At 49.2% G+C, this 24966-nt stretch overlaps 1 protein-coding gene and 1 long non-coding RNA gene across 12 annotated transcripts in view; one reads left to right on the top strand and one right to left on the bottom strand.

The window, feature by feature from the left end:
• The first annotated feature begins 4524 nt into the window (after positions 1-4524).
• The window catches only part of ACOT7 (acyl-CoA thioesterase 7), a 108152-nt gene continuing 87710 nt past the window's right edge, over positions 4525-24966 (top strand). For 3 of the 9 annotated variants that reach the window (XR_015143327.1, XM_086344214.1, XM_086344212.1), the window contains exon 1: positions 4525-4884. Coding sequence is in view for 3 of the 9 variants with exons in the window: in XM_086344214.1 (XP_086200340.1) it covers positions 4658-4884 (227 nt within the window). In the remaining 6 variants the exon portion in view is untranslated. Of the gene's footprint in view, positions 4885-5119; positions 5998-22110; positions 22572-24966 lie in introns of those variants that run through there. The other 6 variants (XR_015143328.1, XM_086344219.1, XM_086344216.1 and 3 more) reach the window with 3 other exon arrangements.
• LOC147356556 (uncharacterized) lies at positions 13048-22076 on the bottom strand. 3 transcript variants are annotated; one of them, XR_015143332.1, is made up of 4 exons: positions 20666-21192; positions 16930-17103; positions 14954-15103; positions 13048-13148 (listed from the first exon to the last, which is right to left on the bottom strand). It is a non-coding gene; the product is annotated as an uncharacterized LOC147356556 (long non-coding RNA). The 3 variants fall into 3 exon arrangements; XR_015143330.1 differs by lacking the exon at positions 13048-13148 and adding an exon at positions 21654-22076 and having other exon boundaries at positions 13515-15103; positions 20666-21567; XR_015143331.1 differs by lacking the exons at positions 13048-13148; positions 20666-21192 and having other exon boundaries at positions 13515-15103; positions 16983-19233.

Genomic DNA, 24966 nt, shown 5'->3' with positions numbered 1-24966 from the left:
GAGCTTGCTCAAACTCATGTCCATTCAGTTAGTGATGCTATCCAACCATCTCATTCTCTGTCGTTCCCTTCTCTGCCTGCCTTCAATCTTTCCCAGCATCAGGGTCTTTTCCAATGAGTCAGTTCTTTGCTTCATGTGGCCAAAGTATTGGAGTTTCAGTTTCAGCATCAGTTCTTCCAATGAATATTCAGGACTGATTTCCAGAATGAGAAGGAAATAAAGTTCATTAGAGTGGGAGATGCTGTTAGAACAGCGGGCCAGCTCAAGGGAGAACCGATGTTGAACAGGGGTCCTTAGTTCACTTTTATACCCAGGGTACAAGGAGTGGGATAGGAGTCTTGCAGGTCATTTGCTGATTGGATGAGGCATGTATACTGGGAGGCATGTATACTTCTCCCTATGGGGTAGGAGGGGAGACAGATTATACTGTAGTTGCAACATGGGGGAGGGAAGGACAATAAGGGTCTGGTTTTTCTGTTCCTGCATTCCAACACCCTCCTTGGTTTTATCTGCTCTTTTGTCCTTGGGTCACCATGCTAACCAGGGACTGAACCTGGACAACTGCAGTGAAAGCCCAGAATCCTGACCGTTAGTGCCTGTGTGTCGCTTCAGTTGTGTTTCTTTGTGACCCCATGGACTGTAGCCCACCAGGGTCCACTGTCCATGGGATTCTCCAGGCAAGAATACTGGAGTGGGTTGCCACGTCCTTCTCCAGGGGATCTTCCCAACCCAGGGATGGAATCCATGTCTCTTACGTCTTCTGCATCGTTGGTGGATTCTTTACCTAACCACTAGGCATCTGGGGAATTCTCCCTTATTTTCAACCTAAGTAATTATTTTCAGTTAATTTTCAAAGAGATTATACCAATTTATATTCCACCATTGGTGTATGAGAATTCCTGTTGCTTCATATTCATTAGTATATAGTGACATGAAAAAATAATAAAAACAGATGAGGCCTCTCTTTAGGCCTTACCCCCTAGTCCTTTCCCTCAAAGTTTACAAGTGTCAAGCTTATGTCTTTCCAAAAAATTTTGAATAAATTTTTACATGATGCTTTTTATTACAATTTGTAGATAATATTTCTGGTCCAAAGAAAGTGTGTGCAAATTAAGTAACTGCTGCTGTTAAATATGATGCTGTTAGCAAACCTCTCTTGATTCATTCTTATAATATTTATTGCTTATTATGTGCTCTTCTAGGAGCTTGGAATAGACCATGAACAAGACAGTAAAAAATTCCTGCCCTCAGGGCACATTCATTGTGGTTAGGCAAGAAAAACTAAATCTAGGAATAAAATAAATATTAAATGGTATTAAGTGCAAAGGAGAAAAATCAGCCAGAAAAGAGGATAGGGAACATGGAGGGCTTGTAATTTAGATTGGATGGTGGGGAAAGGCCTCGTTTAGAACGTGATATCAAAGACTTGAGGATGTGAGGTGGTGAGCCCATGCGTGCCTGAGGAAAGGGTGGCCCATGTGTATCTGGGGACTATGGGAGGGGTCAAATGGCTGGGTATGAGCAAGGGGGAGAGCAGGATCAGAGGCCACACGTACAGAGGAAGGAATGGGCAGATTCTGGAATCACAGGGAAACATCATCACATTCTAGCTATTTAAAAAATTTTTGGCTGAGCTGGGTCTTTGTAGCTTTGCACAGGTTTTCTCTAACTGTGGTGAAAAGTGAAAGAGAAGTCGCTCAGTTGTGTCCGACTCTTTGAGACAGCATGGACTGTAGCCTACCAGGCTCCTCTGTTCATGGGATTTTCCAGGCAAGAACACTGGAGGGGGTTGCTATTTCATTCTCCAGGAGACTTTCCCAACCCAGGGATTGAACCTAGGTTTCCCCCATTGCAGGCAGATACTCTACCATCTGAGCCACCAGCGAAGTCCAACTGTGGTGAGGCAGGGGCTACCCTTTGTTGCGGTAGGCCGCCTTCTCATTGTGGTGGCTTCTTTCTTTGCACAGGCACTAGGGGGTGTGGTTTTTCAGTAGTTTCAGCACTAGGGTTCAGAAGCTGTGGCGAATACCTTAGTTGTTCCACGGGATGTGGAATCTTCCCAAACCAGGGATGCTCAGGTGTCACCTGCACTGGCAGATGGATTCTTATCCACTGAGCCCAGTCTGGAAGTCCCAGACTTATTTTGAACATAGAGAGGGCAGGATTCACCCATGGGCTGGATGAAGGGTATGAGAGGAATTATTAGCTTGAGCAACTGGAAGGAAGGAACTGTAATTTACCAAGATGGGGAAGACTGCAAGAGGACCAAGTCTGGGGGAGTGGGAGATGTCTATTATATAATCACAGCGAGGTGTGGCCTCGGCCAGGGACACAGGAGTCTGGGATTTAGGGGAGCGGTCTAGGCTGGAGCCATCTGGTAGGTAGTTGTTCAATCGATAGGATTTAAAGCCATAAAACAGGATGAGCCCCCAAGAGTCCAAACATTGCTTGGGGGTTCTCCAAAGTCCTGAGAGGAAGGAATGGAGATGGACCACAGCAAGCTGTACAGAGAGGCCAGAAGAGTAGTAGGAGTACGTGGCAAGGAGTAAGCATTTCAAGAAGAGAAGGATCATGCCAGCTCCATACTGTTGAGAAGTCAAGTAAAATGACTTCTGACAAAGGATTATTGGATTTAGCAACTTGCAAGGAATTAGTGACCTTGATAAATTGAGCGGAAGAGACAAAAGCTAGAGTGGAGTGGGTTCCAAATAGAACAGAAGCGGGGGAGGAGGAGAGTGGCTGTGTTTATAAACAGCTCTTTTGGGAAGTTTTGCTGAAAGAGAGGGATGGAAATGGCCCCGCTAGCTTGAGAAGAAAGTAGGAAAAAAAAAACCAAAACAAAACCCTAAAATGGGGAGGTGACAGACTCTTCGAGATCAGTGTAAATCTCATGATGTTTTTGCTAAGGGATTGGGTCCCCCACTGCTCTCCTTTAAAGCAGAGCAACATCATAAACCATTGGCAATCACACACAAGTGGATTACCTCGGACTATGGTTTTTCTCCCTACAGAATCCAGGACACAAGAAGAAGCGGGTTGGCTGTTATCTTCCCTGGCTTCTTCTGGCCTGGGGGGCCCTATCACACCAAACTGCTGACAGATGCTGTCTTGGGCCAAAGGGTAGCCACATCCTTTTCCAAAGGTGCTGATTTTGCTCCACGTTTTTTTTTTTTGTTTGTTTTTTGCCTTACCCTGGGAGGGACGTGGCTATTTAATCCTGAACCACTTAGCCCAGTCCCCAGTCTAGGAATTTCTTCAGCAGGTGGTAGGAGTCAGGTTTTTTGTGTCCTGGCTTTGTCCCCAGATCAGATTTGAGCTATTTGAAGAAAGGAATGTCTCCAAGTCTCACAGTCCTGAGCCCACCTACACATGTAGGGCAGGGCTTCAGGAAATCCTCATTCCTTCGTACTGACTGTCCTGGAATGGCTGTTTAGAGAGTGGGAATGAGCAGGGAAGATGAGCAGAGAGTAAGAAAGGCCCTAACTTCTTCACCTGCTTTCCCTGAACTCATTTCATCTCCCCACAGGTCTGGAAGGTGACTACTATTACACCATTTTATAAATAAGGAATCTGCCTTGCCTACGACTGCAGACCCTGCTAGTGCTCCTGGGTTCCATCACAAGAAATTTATTTCAGGACCAATATTGGAAGAAGTTAAACAGGCTTGGTGATCCTGGATGTTTCCAGCGATTTAATTAGTATAAACGGGGGGAGGAAAAGGTAACCGCAATACACTTCAGTATTCTTGCATGGCAAGTCCCATAGACAGATAAGCCTGATGCGGGTGGGGAGGTGAGAGGGCTACAGTCCATGGGGTTGCAGGAGAGTCGGACACGACTTAGCCACTCAACAACCAACAATAAATAGGGGAGCTTGATTTCTGTGGGTTTTGATTTTTAAAAACCTGACTACAGAAGCAATTTGTGTTCCTGGTAAAAAGCTCGGAAAGAGTCAAGTCTCACAAGGAGTACAAAGTTCTCCAAAATTACGCAGGCAGAGTGATCACTTTTCCTCTATTTCGTGCGCGGATCTGGTCGTGAATTGCATTACAGGGCACTCGTTGTGCAACGTAACAGACCTTTAGGCCTCCTCTCTGCAGGACACGTATCGCTAACCAAAGGCTCGGCTCTCTGGGCAAGTCTTTCAGAAATGACCCAGAGGTGGTTTCCAGCGGGCGGTGTGGACGGATCCCACTTCCCGGCCTCTCTCCAGCAGCTGCGTGTCCCTGCAGCAGAGGCACTCGCTGAGGCCTGATGGTTCCGGGCTCCCAGGTTGGTGCACTCACGTGCCTCCCAGCTCGGCCATGAAGGTTCCTTTACGATAAACCGCCCCCAAATTCCTCTCAGGGCTGATCTGAGAAGGCGCGTGCCTGCCGCGGCCTCCTGCTGGCTTTTCAGCCCACGCAGAAGGCAAGGCCTCAGCGCACGGCCCCGCCGCGCGGTGGGCGCGCCCCTAGGCCCGCGAACTGTCGGGCACGCGCGGGGGAAAGCCCCATATGAACACGCTCCGCGCGGGCCGAGGCTCACTCTCGCCGCCGCCCAGTCCCGTGTAGGCGCCGCCCAACCGCCGCCGAACCTTCTGGAAGCGGCGCCCCTCCGCCGCCAGAACCGGACGCCGGGGGAGCGGACACCGGCCCGGGGGCAGGGCGAGGGCGGGTATGCGGGGCGGAGCTTCGAGGGAAGCTGCGTTCGATTCGCCTTCGGCGACCAGGCCCCGCCTCTCTGGCGCTATGGCTCCTCCTCTCCCCTCCCCCTCCATGGCGCCCCCCGGACTCATTCATTCCGCGCCCGGCCTGCTAGATACCTGCGCGCTCCCTCAGCCGCCCGCCGCCGCCACAATGTCGGGCCCCGCCGCCGAGACCCCGTCTGCCATCCAGATCTGCCGGTAAGAGGGGCGCACGGCGGGCGGGCGGGCGGGCGGGCGGCCAGGGGGCCTGGCGGACCCCCATCGGCCCCACGCTCTCCCCTACCCAGTCCCCGCCTCCGCCGAACCGGTCACCTCCGGATCCTGCCCCCCCGCCGCGGCCGGGATGCTCCTTAGATGCCACAGAGCCGGCAGCCTCCCCGCGCGCCGCCGCGCCGGCCTCCGGCGCATCTCTTGGGCGGCGCCGCGGTCACGCAGGCCGTTTGCGCGAGGAAACGGCGCGGCGCCCTTCCCAGGGCGGGGGTCGGAGCGCGGCCCCCCGCGCCCCGCCCAGCTCCGCCCCGCGGGGTGGCTGAGCATGCTGGGGCCTCACCCCAGGTCCCACTGAGATCCCTAATTCGAGGTCGTTATCCGGGCGGTGGTGCAAAGCCATCCGGATCCCCGGACATGTGCTGCGCAGGTAACCCACTCGGCTGGGCGGCGGCCAGAACCCTTTGAGCCCTGGAGTACGCGCCCGAGTGGGCGAGGGCTGCAGTTACGCAGTCCTTGCAGTACCCTGCCCAGGTTTTGCTGTGGGGGAGGCGGCTGTTAACCGGAAGAAGAGGAAATACCTTTCCCTTCTGACAGCAGAGCGAAGAACAGAGGATGGTCCATTGAGCCCAGAAGCATCTTACAGAATGGGGGTAAAGGGTTCTTGTCAGGGGCCCACCCCAGCCTTCCTCCTCCGGTGCTGGTGGGTAGAGGGCCGGAGGATGCGCAAGACCTCGAGCCGGCTCATTTCCGACCGGAGCAGGGTAACCTCAAGGTTACCTTCCATTCCCTCGAACCGAACGGAAGCGGGTATAGCCTGAGCTGAGGAAGGGCGAGGAGTCTGGAAGGCCCTGCAGGCGCTGAGCCTGCAGGCAGGGCCTGTGCTTCCTGCACCACTGACAGTGACAGCACCTTCCTATTTGGCTCGGCTCCTCAGATTCTGAGGTTTGGCGTCACACTGACTTTGGGTTCAAGCCAAGTTAGTTTCCTGAGGATATTGACGTCTCGGAAGAGACAAAGGCTAGGCGCGCTGAGCTGGATCCGTGGGGTCCCCTGAATCCAGTCCTACTTCTGACTCAGTCGGAGTCCTGTCCCGACCTCAAGGTCAGTTTTGACTTTTCTAGGGAGAGGAAATTTTTGAGAGAGCCTTGTGCCATTGATTTGTTATTGGCTGTGTGACTGTCCTGGCCCCACCTTCTCCAGGTTTAGGGGGATAGTAATCGAAGTAACTGATCCTAAGAGACAGACAGGCCTGGAATCAGGTTCTTGGGGTCAGTCTCTACCTCATGATGGCCAAGTGACCTTGGAGCTCATCATTTACAAAGGGTTTGTTCATTATTTGCGTCTGGTTTGGTGTGCCCGGCATTTCCGGGAGGGTGGATGACAGGGATCCTAGGAGACTCTTAAGGTCATTCAGCCACAGGAGGAGGGAGGGGGTGCAGCTCCTGACAGGTCTCCTGTCTCCAGACCCACCTGTTTTCCACCTGCTCCCTGCAAAAGTAGATACTGATTTCAGTCTACTCATGGAAGGCTGGGCTTTTATTTATTAATACTTCATCAGGATGGTGAATAGCCATCTATACATAGTACTTTTTTAAAAACCAGCTTCTAATATAGTTAATAAACAGCCTTAGGCACTTACACATGGGCCCACACTTCTTGCTCATAATGCCTGCTTACTTGGTTGCCTCTCTGATTTCACAGTGGCACGTTGTCTTGGATTTGGGACATGGGGGTGGGATCCCTGGTGGAGGTGAGCCTCAGGTGGCCAACACAACTGTCAAAGAGAGTGGAAGGGGGTTGTGATGAGGTCCCTGGTCACAAGGACTTGGCCCAGAGAAACCCCAGGACACTGTAGTGGAGGTAGCAGCAGGGTGGAGCCCTTTAAGGACATCTGAGCAGACACCTCTTGTTGAAAGAGGAGCCTTCTGGCCTAGAGCAGCCCAGCCATGAATTTAATTAAGTGTCCCTGGTTGCCTTCAAGGAGTGAAATCCCCCGAGGGAGGGTTCCCAGCTTAGGGAGTTCACAGTCTAGCAGGGAGAGGATCCCACAACCTCCACCATCCTAGACAAGAGTTGTCCCATGCTCTTGGTTCAGAAGGAGGTGTTGAAGGGAGAGGGGCTCTAAAGGCTGGGGAAGGCAGTGCCAGGTCTAGCTGTGAATATGGCCTCTGCCTCTTGGAAGCTGGCTAACTTTTTGACCCTCATTTTATCATGCGTGCTCCAGATGCTAAACAAAGTGTTATCCAGGGCCTGGCAGAATGGCTTCCACTTTGTAAGTACATGGAAGCTTTTTTTGTCTGAGAAGCGGGACCCAGACTCAGGAAGCTGAGGGCGTGGTTGGAATGCCAGTTTGGCCTCTTGCTGGTGTGGGCTTCAGACCTCAGTATTCTTGTCTTGTGCCTGTTGTTACTGTGAGATATAAAACCTTTAGCACAGTGCTGCTGCTGCTAAGTCGCTTCAGTCGTGTCTGACTCTTTGCGACCCCATAGACGGCAGCCCACTAGGCTCCTCTGTCCCTGGGATTCTCCAGGCAAGAATACTGGAGCGGGTTGCCATTTCCTTCTCCAATGCATGAAAGTGAAAGGTGAAAGTGAAATCGCTCAGTCATGCCCAACTCTTAGCACTAGGCAGTTGTAAACAAAAGGAGCAGTTTACCTCAGAGCCTGAACTTTGGATAGCAAGCCACTGCGGTGTGCTGTCTCCTTCTTTTCTTTCCTGGATGCAGCCGGGGATCAAACCTGTGCTTCCTGCATTGAAAGCGAGGTGTCTTAACAGCTGGACTGCCAGGGAAGTCCCATGTACCTTCGTTATGATTGAGCCCCACAAGAAAGCTCTGCAACAGCATTTAAAGTCTCAGAAGAGCCTTTTTCTTTGGTTTTATTCTTAGTGATGCTAATTCATATTTTGTTAACAAATTGCTTTTTCCCTTGTTTGACCCAGAGTTCTAGAATGTCAGATGGGAATGACCCCCAGAAACTCCCAGCCCAACTCTGTCATTTTACAGATAGGGGAAAATGAGGCTCTCAGAGGTTACAGACTTGGACCAGGGTGGCCTTGGACCCAGCTAGCCAAGGGAGTGAAGGCAACTGGTGGGTTGTTCCCTGTCAGGTGTTCCATTGTGGTTTTTTTGGTTTTTTTTTTGCCACACCTTATGGCTCGTGGGACTTCCCTGACCAGGAACTGAACCTGCATCCCCTGCAGGGGAAGCACAGTCTTAGCCACTGGACACAAGGGAAGTCCCCCACTGTCATGTTTTGTCTACTGCTCAAGCTCACATTCACATCTAGTTGTGAGGCTCAATTGTGGCATCAGCATGGGCCCCTAGTAGGAGCTCCTAGGTGTTGGTCCAAATGAAGTTAAAGGTCATGTCCCATAAAGAGTGTGATGGAGATGCTCTGTGTCTGCAGCGTGCCGGGCACTAGCCACAAGTGGCTACTGAGTGGCGATTGAGGTGCAGTTGGATGTGGAGGATTGTTGCGTAAGTCATGTCGGACTCTTGTGACTCCATGAACTGTAGCACACCAGGCTCCTCTGTCCATGGGATTTCCCAGGCAAGAATACTGGAGTGGGTTGCCATTTCCTTCTCCAGGGGAATCTTCCCCACCCAAGGATCGAACCCAACCCAAGGATTGAACCCTTGTCTCCTGCACGGGCAGGCAGGTTCTTTACCACTGAGCCACCAGGGGAGTCCCACATTTAAATTTGTTTAAGTGTAAACAGGCTGGCTTCCTGTGGCTGGTGGCTACCTTATGGGACAGTGTAGTAAGGAGAGGATTTTAAAAACCAGGATTCCTGGTACGTCTCTGATGGCAAGGTTTCCTAAGGGAAGCTTGGGGAAACTTTGTGGGGACTGTAGTTAGCTCTCCAGCAACAGAGCCAATGGAGAGAGACCTTGGCAGACACAGTCTCCCGGGCAGGTAACCTGGAATCCTTTGTTTGTAGGTAGATGTGTCAAGTCCACAAGGTTTTCTTTTGCTTGCCCTGCTTTTCCATGTAAATCTGCTCCTAAGTGTCTTGAGCTCAGGGACTGCTTTGTTTTCTCTTGTGCCAGGAATGCCCAGCAAAGCACCTGATGCCAATAAAGATGAATGAAATGGACCTGAATTTTAGTACAATTACACCTCATTTTATTGCGTTTCAATTTATTGCGTTTTGAAGGTTGTTGTTCATTGTTCAGTAGCTAAGTTATGTCCGACTCTTTGGGACCACATGGACTGCAGCATGCCAGGCTTCCCTGTCCTTCACTATCTCCTGGAGTTTGCTCAAATTCATGTCCGTTGAGTCAGTGATGCCATCCAACCATCTTGTCCTCTGTTGCCCCCCTTTCCTCCTGCCTTCATTCTTTCCCAGCATCAGGGTCTTTTCCAATGAGTCAGTTCTTCGCATCAGGTGGCCAAAGTATTGGAACTTTAGCTTCAGCATCCGTCCTTCCAGTGAATATTCAGGACTGATTTCCTTTAGGATTGACTGGTCTGATCTCCTTGCAGTCTAAGGGACTCTCAAGTCTTTTCCAACATCACAGTTTGAAAGCATCAATTCTTCTGTGCTAGACCTTCTTTATGCTCCAGCTTTCACATCCATACGTGACTATTGGAAAAGCCATATCTTTGACTATACAGACCTTTGTCTGTAAAGTGACTTGTCTGCTTTTTAATACGCTGTCTAGGTTTGTCATAGCTTTGCCAAGGAGCAACCACCTTTTATTTTTTATTTTTTTGGAGCAACTGCCTTTTAATTTCATGGCTGCAGTCACTGTCCACATTGATTTGGGAGCCCAAGAAAAGAAAATCTGTCCTGTTTCTACTTTTTCACCATCTATTTGCCCTGAAGTGACGGGACCAGATACCGCGATCTTTGTTTTTTGAAGGTTGAATTTTAAGCCAGCTTTTTCACTCTCCTCTTTCACCTTCATCAATAGGCTCTTTAGTTTCTCTTTGCTTTCTGCCATAAGAGTGGTGTCATCTACATATCTGAGGTTGTTGATATTTCTCCTGGCAATCTTGATTCCAGCTTGTGATTTCCAGCATGGCATTTCACATAATGTACTCTGCATATAAGTTAAATAAGCAGGGTGACAGTATACGGCTGGTGGTGGTGTTCAGTTGCCTAATTGTGTCCGACTCTTTGTGACCCCCATGGATTGCAGCGTGCCAGGTCTTTCTGTCCCTCACCACCTCCCAGAGTTTGTCCAAGTTCATGTCCATTGCATTGGTGATAGGTACAGTTGGTAGATATGCCAGTAAAGATGAATGGATGGACCTGAATTTAGTACAGGTACACCTCATTGTGTCTCACTTAATTCCAGAATGAAGGTAATGTATTTTTTTGTTGTTGTTGTTGCAAACTGAAGGTTTTGTGGCCACTTTGCATTGTCAGGTAATGGTTAGCAATTTTTTTTTTAAACATTTATTAATTTTTTTGGCCACGTTAGCATTTTTTTAAAACACTTATTCATTTATTTGGCTGCATTGTGTCTTGGTTGCAGCATGTGAGCTCTTTGTTGTGGCACCAGGGTGCCTTTTGTTTCAGAGCATGGGCTCAGTAGTTGTGGTCCACAGGCTTAGTTACTCCAAGGCATGTGAGATCTTAGTTCCCCAACCAGGGATCAAACCCATGTCCCCTGCATTGCAAAGCAAATTCTTAACCAGTGGACCACCAGGGAATTCCTGAGGGTTAGCATTTTTTTGGTGATAAATTCTTTTTAATTAAAAATTTTTTTAATTGAAGCATAGTTACTGTATAATATTATACAAGTTATAGGTATACAATATAGGTGGGCTTCCCTGGTGGCTCAGCAGTAAAGAATCCACCTGCAATACAGGAGCTGCAGGAGACACAGGTTGATCCCTGGGTTGGGAAGATCCCCTGGAGGAGGGCATGGCAACCCACTCTGGTATTCTTGCCTGGCGAATCCCAAGGACAGAGGAATTTGGCAAGCTACAGTTCATAGTATCGCAAAGAGTCAGACACGACTGACTTAGCATGCATGCATATACGATATAGATATGCAGTGTAGTCAGTGCTCAGTCATGTCCAACTCTCTGTGGCTCCATGGACTGTAGCCTGCCAGGCTTCTCTATCTATGGAATTGTCCAGGCAAGAATACTTGAATGTGTTGCCATGTCTTCCTCCAGGAGGTCTTCCTGACCCAGGGATGGAACCTGCGTCTCCTGCATTGGCAGGTGGATTCTTTACCACTAACACCAGCTGGGAAATCCATACTCCATTTATAGTTATAAATATTGGCTATATTCCCCATGCCGTAGGTATAAAATAAAATGTTTTTTAAGTTAAGGGGTGTACCCTATTTTTTTAGGCATAATCCTATTGCACATTTAATAGTGTAACTTTTGTATGCACTGGAAACCAAAACAGTCCTGTGATTTGCTTTATTGCGATATGCGTTTTACTAGAACTGAACTCACAATATTTTCGAAGTAGGCCTGTTTGGAATTTTTTTCTCTTCGGGGCTTTGTCTTTGGGCTCACAGCAGAGTTAATAAAAACACAGAATCTGAGTTAGAGAAACCACACTTGAAGGTAGTGTTCTGGAACATTCCATAAAACGATGCCCAGTGCTGGCTTCCTTCCTGTGGAGATGTGGGCGCTTGTGGCTGAAGATGCAGTCCTTGCAGCCCAGGGAGCCTGTGGTGGGTGAGGCTGTGCTCACCCACCATCCCACCTCCGCCTGTAACCTGGCCAGGCAGCCCAGGAGTTGCGTTCCCCCGTGGGTGGGCTTTCTCTGGGGAGGGGGTCCCAACCTGGGGTGGTGACTGTGTGTATGAACCTCCTGGTCCACTTCCTTTTACTCTCAGAGGTATCCTGAGGAGGAGGGTAAACTCTCTGGTCACGTACTCACAGGCTACCTATATCTGACCAACAGAGGAACCTTGTTATAAATCCTGATTTCCTGTATACAAATGATTTCAGTAGAAAATCAACAAAATCTGATTTTAGAGTGTTTATGAGATACTTGGGGGAAACTTGACTAGTCCCTCGATAAAGATGCTAAGGAATTTCTGGGTTTTTCATTGTCCACGCCATGAGGCCTGTGGGACCCTAGGTCCCAGACCAGGGATTGAACCCACAGGCCCTGCAGTGGAAATACGGAGTCTTAACCCCTGGACTACCAGGGAAGTCCCTGTGAACTTTTTCCATAATTACCCAAAGCTGGAAAGAACTCACATCTTCATTGTCTGATAAAGAGATAATGAAAAGTACTCGGCAACAGCAGCAAGAATCACTGATACACACACACACAAAACTCAAAGAGCTACACTGAGTATCTGACTCCATTAATGAGAAATTCTAGAAAAGGCAGAACTGTAGTGATAGAAAGCAGGCCTGTGTGCCAGGGGCCAGAGCTGGGGGGAAACCAAGTGCAGAGGGGCAGGAGGGCACTTTGTGCTGTGCTGGAAATGTTCCGTCACAGCTGTGGTCCCTTACACAGGTGTGTGGTGGGAAGGGGGACCCCTTAAGGCCAGGGCCAGAGAACAGGACTCTTGTCTAACACACAGAAATGAACTGTCTGAGGAGACACATGAGCTGACACAAAGCAAGAGATGTTATTGGCGAGGGGCGCCTGGGCGGAGAGAAGTAGGGTAAGGGAGCCCAGGAGGACTGCTCTGCCTGGTGGCTCGCAGTCTTGGGTTTTATGGTGATGGGGTTAGTTTCTGGGATGTCCTTGGTCAATCATACCCTCGTGGTGGCACACAGGTAGCTCAGGCAAGATGGATGCCAGAGAAAGGATTCTGGGAGTTGGTCAGACATATGGTGTCTCCTTTTGACCTTTGCTGAGCTCTTCTGGTTGGTGGTGACTTACTAGTTCCGTGTTCCTTACGAGGTTCTCCTGTCGTAAAATAACTCACACAAATGACGACTAGGGTTGCCTGGCCAGGGTGGGCGGTTTCAGAGTGTGCTTCCCCTCACAGGTGTATACACTTTTCAAAAGTGAACTGTAGGTGATTTTATGGTACACACATTGTACCTCAGTAAAGGTTATTACTATTTTTTAAAAAGCCATAACTACAATGCAATTACCTCACCTTAAGAAAAAAAAAGGGGAATTCTCTGGCAGTCCATTGGTGAGGTTCCGCATGCTATGAAGTGCAGTCAAAAAGAAAAGTGTTCACAACTGCAGATTTCAAAACGTTTTGAACGTAGCTGAGGAAACTTGAGCACTTACTTGATATTTAGTGCTATTGAGAGGATCTCCTTTCTGCTTGTTAAATGGGATGCTGCCAAATTCACAAGCTGTTGAGTAAAGCCAATTAGAAAAAGTTATATTAATGAAATTGTATTGTTTTAGGTGGGTAATTGTTTTGTGGTTCTGTTTTTATTTTTATTCTTTGGCCCTGCGGCATGGCTTGTGGGATCTTAGTTCCCTGACCAGGGATTGAACCTGGGGCCTTGGCAGTGAAAGTGCCAAATCCTAACCACTGAACTGCCAGAGAATTCCTGTAGTCTGGTTTTAAAACAGAGTCTTCATCTCTTGGAGGAAATGCTGAGATATTTACAAATGCCAACCTGTGCCCTCTGAGATTTCTTTCAGTCTTGTTACCAAGTCCAAGCTCGCTCTGCTCATCACACAACAGGCCAGTGAATTCGAGAGATGAGGTGTTGAGGCAAGGAAAATGACTGTATTCGGAAAGCCAGCTGACCGAGAAGATGGCAGGCTAGCGCCTCAAAATAACCATCTTCTTGGGGTCTGGATGCAGGTTCTTTTATACATCAGAGAGAAAGAAACAAGGAGGACTAAAGTCAAAAGGCAGAATGGAGACGGAGGTGCAGTGGGGAAGTAAAGTGAAAGGGTCTTCAGTCTTATAAAACATCTCCAAGGGAATGGCCAGCCTTAGAAGGGGTGTGTTAATCTCTTCTATTCACAGCTTGTTACTGTTCAGTCTTTCAGTTGTGTGGACTCTTTGTGACCCCATGGACTGTAGTACACCAGGCCTCCCTGTCCATCACCAACTCCCAAAGCTTGCTCAAACTCATGTCCATTGAGTTGATGATGCCATTCAACCGTCTCATCCTCTGTCGTCCCCTTCTCCTGCCTTCAATCTTTCCCAGCATCAGGGTCTTTTATAAAGCATTGGCTCTTCACATCAGGTGGCCAAAGTATTGGAGTTTCAGCTGCAGCATCAGTCCTTCTAATGAATATTCAGGATTGATTTCCTTTAGGATCGACTGGTTTGGTCTGGGACAAACTGTCTCTCCAGAAGCTGAACAAAGGCTCCTTAGTTTACAGTCAAGCAGAGGGGCAGGGTCTTCCAGGCCCGCCATTAAGTATGATTATAATAACAAAAGCAATGGAAAGCAAGTCAAAAAAACAGTTGCACTGTGGAGTCAAAATAGGCTTCTTCCCTGCATCAGTCACACCTGGAAGCCAGAGGGGAGCCAGAGCCCACCTTTTGAAGCTGTTTGCTGGGGACTTTGGAACCTACTGCCTTCTCTCTACTGGGGAAAGCCTCTTAATGTTGTCCACATTAAAGAATAAGAAAGTGAAAGTGAAGTCACTCAGTCGTGTCCGACTCTTTGCGACCCGTGGACTGTACTGTAGCCCACCAAACTCCTCCGTCCATGGGATTCTCCAGGCAAGAATACTGGAGTGGGTTGCCATTTCCTTCTCCAGGAGATCTTCCCGACCCAGGGATCTGTCACGCGAGTGTATGTTCCTTGGTTCTTTGTCTCGTCACAACAAAGATTTGGAGCAACGGACATTGAAGCGCTCGGCGCGCACAGCTCTCGGGTCTTGGAGAAACCGTGCTACAGCTCTTAGGCAAATCAGTGTTACAGCTCTATTTTATGTAGAAGATAGCAGGAGAGAGAGAGAGAGAGAGAGAAAGAAAAGAGCGCAGGCACCCGGGAGAGAGAGTCCATGAGAAAGCGATTTGGCTCCTCCTTTTATATGTTTTTTTCCTCCACCTGGGCCTGCCCTATGTAAATTGGGCTTAGCCAGGAGTGCTGTTTGTTCTGCCTGAAGTCTTCACTCTGGTCCTCGGACCTTCCTTGTCTTTTAGCCACCACCATTTTGGACTCCTTTTCCCTATTCTACTTACCTAACATTCCCCCCTCAAGAGATGGGAGGCCCAATTCTTTGGGAATAGGGGCGTTGAGGTAGTCCTTATAGCGGTGTCCAAGGGCGTGTGATGTTTTCCGTGGTCGGCTGTAGTTTTGTACCTTTGTTGAACTGGCACTGAATGTTGTAGCTGGTTGACCCAGGCAGAGACAAAACAGGTTAGACAACTGACAGTACATGGAATAATCATAAGCATCATCAATATAGCATAACAAGGACTAGTAGGGACATTGGTCAATTTTAAATTCACATCGCCACGATAGCTCAAGTCCCTCCTTGTTCAGGGATCAGAAGATATATCTCCTGTCTGTCTTGGAGTACAGTCTCTGTCTAGCTGTGTTGGCTCCTTAGAGTTATCCTGAGAAATCTTATCCCCAGAAACCAGATTTTAGGGGTGTTCATTAGAATGGCACTCACTGGTAGTTCTGAATAGGTATCTGAAATCTCCCAGGGGCTCACAGGTGTATTGAGTGTCCTCTTCTGTTTTTTTCCATGGTTTGACTCGTGAGTAGTGAATCCAGGAGTCATGTCCTGGTACCTTGACTATGGGGGTAGAAAGTATTACAGGGTAGGGGCCCTTCCACGTGGGCTGGAGTTGAGCCTTTGGGGACCCATCTTTCCAGATTTTAATTAGGACTTGAGTTCCTGGAGCATATAGTGGTGACTCTTTAGAATCTTTTGGGTCCTGGTTCATACCCCACAAGCGTATATCCTGTTGGAATTGCCCAATGGCTATGGTATAAGACTGGAGGGTCTGAACCTCTGGATCTAGGATCTCTGGATCATTGACATAAACAAAAGGTCTCCCATATAGCATCTCATAAGGACTAAGACCAACCTGTTCCTTAGGGGCAATGCGGGTGCGGAGGAGAGCTATTGGTAAAGCCTCCTTCCATCCCAGGGAGGTCTCCTGGGTTATCTTTTTTATCGCTGATTTTAAGAATTGATTGGCTCTTTCTACTTTTCCTGAAGATTGAGGCCTCCAGGCACAATGGAGATAATAAGTAATGCCCAATGCTTTCGAGACTCCTTGGGTGACCTTAGAAGTAAATGATGTCCCATTGTCACTTTGTAATGACCTGGGCAGGCCAAATCTTGGAATGATTTCATGGAGCAGGTTTTTTTTTACCACCTCCTCAGCCTTCTCAGTCCGGGTGGGAAAGCCTTCAATCCATCCTGTGAATGTATCTATCATAACTAATAGGTACTTATACCCTTGAGAAACTGGCATCTGGGTGAAGTCCATCTGCCAGTCCTCTCCTGGGTAGGCCCCACATCGTTGGATGGGCTGGGCCAGCTCGGGTCTTTGAGCTCCTTGGGGGTTGTTTAATTGGCAAGTGGGACAAGAGGAGACCACCTGTCTTACAGTTGTTTGGAAGCCTGTTCCTCTGAAGGACCTTTCTAGTACTCTTTGGAGGGCCTTTTCTCCTAAATGAGTAGTGGCATGTAAGGAGTAACCAACTTCCATTGGAGGTTTCCAGGCAGAAAAAGGAGTCCCTCCTTTTGGAACCACCCCATATGATGATCTTGAAAGCCCTCGCTCTTAGCTTTAAGAGTCTCACCTTCAGTATATGAAGGAGTTTCTGGCAAATTAGTCTGTGGAACTAAGGTGGCAATCCCTATTAGGTCATGGTTCTGTAATGCTGCTCTCCTAGCTGCCTGATCAGCTGCTTGGTTCCCTCGTGCCACTTCCGTGTTCCCTTTTTGGTGTCCTTTACAGTGGGAGACTGAAACCTCTGGGCAGATGGACTTCCTCCAAGAGTCGAAGAATCTGATCACCATATTTGATTGTGGACCCTCGGGTGGTCAAGTGGCCCCTTTCTTTCCAAACAGCCGCATGTGCATGTAGCACCAGAAAGGCATACTTGAAGTCAGTGTAAATGGCTATTCTTTTTCCTTTTCCCAGCTCTAAAGCTCGAGTCAGGGCTATGAGCTCAGCTAATTGGGCTGAAGTACCTGGTGGCAGAGGCTTAGCCTCTATGGTCTCAAAATTGGAGACTACTGCATACCCGGCTCTTCTTTTTCCATCCACGACAAAGCTGCTCCCATCAGTGTACCAGATTTCCTCAGGATTGGTCAGAGGATCTTCTGACAATCCCTCTCGGGGTTTTGTCCAGTGGTCCAAGGTTTCTAGACAAGAGTGAAATGGGAGACAGCCCTCGGGGGTAGGGAGGAGGGTGGCTGGGTTAAGAACCTCACAAGGGGATATAGTGAGGCCTGGATTTTCCATCAGCATTACTTGATATCTGAGGATTCTTTGATCAGACATCCATAAATGGTCTCTCCCATTTAGGAGTTGTTTTACTTGGTGGCTGGTAAAAATAGTTAGTTTGTCCCCAAAGGAGAGTTTTAAAGCATCTTCTATCATGATCGCAATAGCTGCAAGATTTCGAAGGCAGGGGGGCCAACCTTGGGAAGTTGGATTGAGCCTCTTGGATAAGTAAGCTACAGGCTGGGGCTCAGATCCCAGCCTTTGAGTTAACACTCCCAAGGCTATTCCCTCCCTTTCATGGACATAAAGTTGGAATGCTTTTTCTGGGTCTGGCAACCTCAAGGCAGGTGCCTGAGTTAAGGCCTGTTTTAGTGTAGCCTCTGCCTCCTTTTGAGGAGTTCCCCACATCAGTGGGATTGAATCATCTCGTCCCTTTAAGCTTTCATATAAGGGCTGGGCAATTAGACCATAGTTGGGTATCCAGATTCTACAATAACCAGTTAGCCCCAGGAAAGCTCGCAATTGTTTTCGAGTCGTGGGGGAGGGCAACTGGAGGATTCCTTGTACCCAATCAGAGGACAGCCTCCTGGACCCGTGTGTAATCTGAACTCCCAGGTAAGTGACCTTTGTCTCGACCATCTGTGCCTTAGCACCGGAGACTTTATATCCCCTTTCTGCCAAGAAGTTTAGAACCTGAACTGCATGTTGTTGGGCACTTTTCTTATCTGGAGAGCAGATTAGTAGGTCATCTACGTATTGTAATATTTTCCCATTAGGTCCTAGGTCCAGATCTAGGAGATCCCAGCTAAGGGCCTGTCCAAACAGGTGGGGGCTATCTCTGAAGCCCTGAGGTAATACTGTCCAAGTCATCTGTTGGTGTTTTTCTCCTGGGGCCTCCCACTCAAAGGCAAAAAGGTATTGGGATTCTTTAGCCAGTGATATGCAAAAAAATGCATCTTTGAGATCCAAGACTGTAAACCATTTGGCACTGGGTGGGATTTCTCCCAAGATTACATAGGGATTGGGTACTGTGGGATGGAGGGGGACTACAGCTTCATTTATGATCCGGAGATCTTGAACCATTCGCCAGGTTCCATCTTTTTTCTTTACTGAGAGGATTGGGGTGTTACATGGCGAACTGGTAGGGACCAATAGCCCACAAGCAAGGAATTTATTTATTAAAGGCTGTAGTCCCTCCCGAGCCTCTCTTTTGAGAGGATATTGTTTCTGGTTAGGAAACCGAGTGGGATCTCAGAGGACAATGATGACCGGTTCAGCTTGGTAGGCTTGTCCAGGAATCCCCTGATCCCACACCTGGGGGTTAATTTTGTCTTCCCATAGTTTTTGGTCCCTCTCTATTGGAGGTGTAATGGGTTCTTCAGTAGTAACCAGGAGCTGTAGAGCTCTAGGGGCTGAAGAACTTCCCATCACAAGGGTGGTCCCCAGTTTAGTGAGTATATCTCTTCCCAATAAGGGGGTAGGACACTCAGGGACCACCAGAAACTGGTGAGAAAATATTTGTCCATCCCAGCAACAAAGAAGTGCTCGGGTGAATCTTTTAGTAGTTGCTTTTCCTGTAGCACCCAAAATGGTACAGGTTTTGGAGGAGAAGGCTCTGGAGTAGGAGATCAAGACAGAGTAGGTAGCTCCTGTGTCAACCAAGAAATTCTCGGACCTACCTGCCACATCCAGTTGCACCCTTGGCTCCAGCCCCATGATGGTTATCTGTGACAGGCGGGCTGGCTGGAGCGGCCCGCTTCAGTGCTCTTGAACCATCATGAGGGTAGGCTTGGCGCTTGACCTTGAGGCTCTTGGGTCCTGAGGGCAGAGTGCTGCCCAATGTCCCAGTTGATGGCATTTGTGGCAAGCCATTCTAGGAGACTTGTCCAAAGCCATTCTTTGACCCAATGCCCCGCCTGTCTACAGATTAGGCATCTGCCTTGTCCCTCAAGGACTTGGGGTTTGCCATAGGGCTTCTCTGGAGGGCGGCCAGGATCTGGGCATGCCTTGTCTCTTTCTTTCTCTCCTTCTCCTGGGCCTTGGCCTCCTCCTGTTCCCTGTTATAAAAGGTATTGGTAGCTGTCTGGACCATCTCATCTAAAGAGGCAGCAGGGTCCTGCTACTGTAGCTGCTGTAACTTATTTCTGATATCTGATGCACACTGGGACAGGAATTTGTCCTTTAAAATCACCCGTCCCTCGTAAGAGTCTAAGTCCAGGTTGGTAAACTTTTGGAGTGCCTCTTTTAGCCTCTCCAGAAAGGCAATGGGGTTCTCATTGGGCTCCTGAGTTATTGCTAAGACTGGGCACAGTCCCACAAGTAATAGGCTTCTTTATGTTTCCATGGGTGGACTTCCTTAGGGGTAAGTCTTTCTAAAGCTTATCCTACCCAGAACTGTTACAACCTGAGAGCCAGGCGTCCCCAGGTCAGGGTGCAGATCCCGAGGCAGGCTGAGGCGTGACAGCCTCCTAGAGATCGAATCCCCCGGCAGGTCGAGGCGTGATGGCCTCCCGAGGATTGGGTCCCTGGGCAGGTCGAGGCGTGACGACCTCCTGGGACCCCCCAGACTGGAGTTTGGGTGTCCCCAAGATCTCCAGTGTGACCAGTATTGGGTAGGATTAGGGGGTTGGATATTATAGAGTATTTCCTTCCCAAGGCCACCTATTTTCTGGTTGTCTCTTCAGAAGATTGTAGAGGCAACCTTGTGGGTCTGGATGGGGCTTAGGAAAAGAGCATGAAACAGGACGGAACGGGGCAAAGCACAACCTTTGAAAGAATGACATAGCACAAGGGTATAATGTAAACCAATTAGAATCAGTTGGGTCCAAGATGACAAGTCAAATTCAAGTAAACCTTAATCCCCAATCTATAAGGCAACAGACACACCCAGAGGTGGCAGGACAGCTCCAAGGCACAAGGTCAGAAGAGGGAGGAGTGGGTGGTTCCCCTATGGCTGGGATGATCCCCTCACAAAACCTAGCCAGGCCTAATACCATGGCCTTGCCCTCGGTTCACACCGTGAAGGGTGGCTTCTCTCTGGGTCCTAACAAATCCACTTCTTATCGCTTTGTATCTCAATGAATTTTTACAGTGAGACATCAGAGCCTGAGTTTCTTTAGTTTTGGCCGGGCTTGAGTCCCGGGAGAGAGCTGAAGGACAGGAGGAAAAAGCAGTGGGAAAAATGTGCCAAGGAATCCCCTACATAGCCCACTGGAAGATTTGCTAAATATCTGACCAGTGCTCGCAGTTTCATTGGTCTGATCCTTGGCACAGAGAAGAGAAAGGACAGAAGAACCCCCACCGGCTTGGGTAACAGCTACTGGGGCTCAGCAGATAGCGCCTTTGGGACATGCTGAGGAATAGCCTCTCCAGAGTCCCTCAGTTGTGCCCCTGCCACCCGCCTGTTTGCGGGAGGTTCGAGGAAACAAGAAACGAGAGATTGTACAGGTCCCTCCAGCCATAGGAGCGAGGACCTCTTACCTTAACCGGAGGTCTCCTGGAATCTGAGACTGGGCCGCGTGAGCTTTCTGCTGAGTTCATTTTTCTCTGTCCTGGTTTCCAGCACGATGGGCTTTCCCCAGCACTGGGTTTCTTCACCTTCCGCTTCTAGCGTGGGAGCTTCGCTGAGTTGGGCTCCTGTTGTGCTTGGCCTCTTCCACGCAGAGGTTGTTTCAGCCAGCTTATATCCGAGTCACGGCAGCATAGATGTCACACAAGGAGCGCAGGCACGCGGGAAAGAGAGTCCGTGAGAAAGCGCTTTGGCTCCTCCTTTTATATGTTTTTTCCCTCCACCTGGGCCTGCCCTATGTAAATTGGGCTTAGCCAGGAGTGCTGTTTGTTCTGCCTGAAGTCTTCACTCGGTCCTCGGACCTTCCTTGTCTTTTAGCCACCGCCATTTTGGACTCCTTTTCCCTATTCTACCTACCTAACATACCTACCTAACAGATCGAACCCAGGTCTCTCACGTTGCAGGCAGACGCTTTAACCTCTGCGCCACCAGGGAAGCCCTTAAATATAAGAATACAGTTTCTCAGAAAACCTCCTATAGAGACACAGAACTTCAGATCCAAGTACTAACATCAAAGATTTCAAAAGGAGGGAAGGAAGCCAGGTTGAAAGAAGAAGGGGGAGGAGGCGGGAGAGGGGGGGCGAAAGGGGTGCCCTTACAGACGTCTCCTGCCACCTACAGATACCCAGGTGTTATGGGACTTTTCCCTGGGCCCCCAGAGAAGGGAGGACTGGAACTCCACCCTACCAGAAATCAGACCAGACCAGACCAGAACCAGAATTCGAGTGCTCTGCCAAGAGGAGGTGATCAGTCTCCAATCCTCAGCTCAGGCTGAGGGCCCTTCAACCAGATTCCTGCATCCAGGACCGGGGGACTAGAAAAACAGAAGGATAGGAAGGGTTAAGGAGAGGAAAGAGAGAGGGAAGGGGAGAGAGGTCAATAAAGTCTCTTGTTCCTTACTGGTCAAGGAGGGACTTTTCCTGGTGGTCCAGTGGTTAAGAATTCGTCTGCCAATGCAGGGTACACGGGTTCCATCCCTGGTCCAGGAAGATCCCACATGCCACAACTAAGACCCAGCATAGCCAAAGAAAAAGTAGTAAAAAGGAGTCACAGCTCCACCCTCTGTTTCTTGGGAGTCCGGGGCAGGGAACGTGTGTCTTCCTTGGCTCTAGAGCCTCACATGGCGACCATGAACTTCCGCCCTGCGGTGGTGGCGTCTTGCTCACCTGAGCGGTCTCTGGACCCAGCCTTCTCTGGACCCAGCCTTCGTGTCCACCTGCTGTGCGGAGGCCCTTCCAGCGGGCGGGGGCGCGGGAGGGGGCTGGGGCTGCTCCTGCTTGTCTGCCTGCCTGCCTGACTGATGGTCCTGGAGGCTGAACCTTCGTGGGCGTGGTTTACAGCCCCACCCATTTCCTCCAGTCCCACCACGCTGTGATCCTGTGGATACCTTTATTCTTCGTTTGCTTATCAGAGAGCCCAGCTCAGTGACTTCATGCTGGGTCACAGATGTATCTTGGGCTCTGCAGCCTGTGAGAGCCACGGCAGCTGCCAGCTGCGTGGAGGAGGGGCCATCCCGGGAGTAGGCGCTCTGGGAGTGCGAAAGTTGCAGCATTTCTGAGCATTGGGGAGGTACCCTGAAGGTAGAGAGGCGGGGGCTAAACCCGGTGCCGGCTCAGGGTAAACAGTCTGGGCCGCTTTCTGCAGGATGAGGCTGCTCACCCGGGCTCTCTGCCTCTGTGCGCTGGGCAGGCAGGCTTCCTTCAGGAGGCCAGTCACTGCCCAGGAGTGGTGCCTGAGGCCCGGGCAGAGGTGCTGGGCTTCCATCCAGGCTGTTGGAACCAGATCTGCTCTGTCGTCTAAATTTGGTGTCATTACAAGGTAGGATGACAGGGACATTGTGTGCCCTGACCCATGCTAGGCCTTTGGTGTCCAGCCCAGGCCATGTGACTCAGGATTTCTTGGTAAGTGTTTGGAGTGGACAGTGGGTGCTGGGTGTTGTGAACTGCGTGTTTTGTGGGATTGAGCATGCCCCTCTGTGTATGCATCCTCAGTGGAGACCTGGCATCTTTTTCCTCAGGGACCCCACTCAGCTTTGTTGGAGGAGGTGGGCTTTGAGAGCTTGGGATGAGCATGGAGCTCAGAGCACCCTGAGATCGGAGCAGGCTGCTGTACTGACAGGTCTCTGCCTGTGCTCAGGCTGCCAAAGGGGGCTGCCGGTGTCTGCTCTTCTCCCCTACTCTCCCCTCATTGAGCTGGGATTTTTTTTTTTTTGGACTTGTTGAGGGAGGCTGGGGTAGCTGTCCTCATGTGACTGGCTAATCCTCTGGCAATGTAGTGAACTTGGGAGAAACCTCCTCCAGTGGGCGGATTCTGGTCCTTTGTACCAGCTTTATTGAGTTGTAATTTGCATCCCATTGATGCGTCATCCATTGAAGTATGCAGTTCAGTGGCTTTTTGAACATCCAGAGTTGGGCAGTCATCACTGCCACCAATTTAGAACATTTTTGTGACCTCTTTGAGAAAAGCCATTTCTCTCCATTCCCCCTAATCCATTTTCCTTCTCTATAGATCTCCTTGTTCTCAACATTTCATGTCACTGAAGCCAAGTGATGTGGTCTTTGTGTCTGGTTTCTTTCACTCAGCACCATGTTTTCAATGTTCATCTGTGTTGTCACACATGTCAGTGCTTCCTTCATAATACTCCACTTATGCATACGTACCACCTTGTTTAAGACTTCCCTTGTGGCTCAGACGGTAAAGCATCTGCCTACAATGCGGGAGACCTGGGTTCGATTCCTGGGTTGGGAAGATCCTCTGGAGAAGAAAATGGCAACCCACTCCCGTACTCTTGCCCGGAAAATCCCATGGATGGAAAAGCCTGGTAGGCTACAGTCTGTGGAGTCACAAAGAGTTGGACACAACTAAGAGACTTTACCTTACCTTACCTTACCACCTTGTTTATCCGTTCATCAGCTGATGCATATCAGTGTCTCCAGCTTTTTGGCCTTTATGTGGACATATGTTTTTATTTCTCTTGGGTGGCATCATAAGAAATGTGTATTTGGTTTTTGTTCCTAGGTCTTGGCACAGAGCTCCTAAAACCCTTAACATTCCCTGTGTGGTAGTGAAAGGTTGTTGCTGAACCACTAAAAGATGCCGGGATTCTTGGCCTCTGGAGGAGAAGAATTCAGTCCAGGGCCAGAGGCTTGATCGCTCAGAGCTTTTGTATAATAAAGTTTTATTAAAGTATAAAGGAGATAGAGAAAGCTTCTGACATAGGCATCAGAAGGGGGCAGAAAGAGTACCCCCTTGCTAGTGTTAGCAATGGAGTTATATACTCTACAATTAGTCATTACAATGAATCAGAAGAATATCTGGAGGTTGTAAAGACCTTTGCAGACCTACTCCCATAATTTACATTTTAAGATAACAGGATTAGCTAGAAGGTTTTTTCCAGAGACTGTCCTCAAGCAGGATACATTATTGTTATATAATCCTAAGGAATGTAGAGGGGAAAAAGTTTGTCCTTTCTTTCTCCTTGAGAATTCCAGACCCCTCTCTCCTTGGGGACCCCTAGACTTCTTATCAACCTGCCTAGGAATTGACTCTCTCTGTAGGGTGGATGGGAATGTTTTTTATCCTCCTGGCAAGTTCCTAAAACCCTTGGGAAAATGTTGGAAAACCTTGGATAGAGCATCTTTTGTATGCTAAGGAGATGACTAGTGCTTGGTGGCCCAGAGATAGTAGTTTTAGGAAGGGGCTGATCTTTGGAATGACTTTGGCAGCATTGGAGGGGTGGGACTTTTAGCCCCACCCAAGACCTGGGGGTTGGAGGAGAGGGCTTTGGGTTAAGTTAGTCACTAGAGAGTAATCAGTTCAACTCAGTATGTAGTTATGTCAGACTATAACCCCATGGACTGCAGAATGCCAGGCTTCCCTGTCCTTCACCAACTTCCAGAGCTTACTCAAACTCGTGTCCATTGAGTTGGTGATGCCATTCAGCCATCTCATCCTCTGTTGTCCCCTTCTCCTCCTGCCAGCATCAGGGTATTTTCCAGTGAGTCAGTTCTTTTCATCAGGTGGCCAAGTATTGGCCATCAGTCCTTCCAATGCATATTCAGGACTGATTTCCTTTAGGATTGACTGGTTGGCTCTCCTTGCAGTCCAAAGGACTCTCAAGAATCTTCTCCAACACCACAGTTCAAAAGCATCAATTCTTTGGCACTCAGCTTTCTTTATGGTCCACCTCTCACACCCATACATGACTACTGGA

Source organism: Bos grunniens, chromosome 16, assembly GCF_055505025.1.
Source record: "Bos grunniens cultivar Pamir isolate PY7600 chromosome 16, Bosgru_T2T1.0, whole genome shotgun sequence".
Classification (NCBI taxonomy): Eukaryota; Metazoa; Chordata; class Mammalia; order Artiodactyla; family Bovidae; genus Bos; species Bos grunniens.
This window is presented reverse-complemented; position numbering and strand designations above follow the sequence as displayed.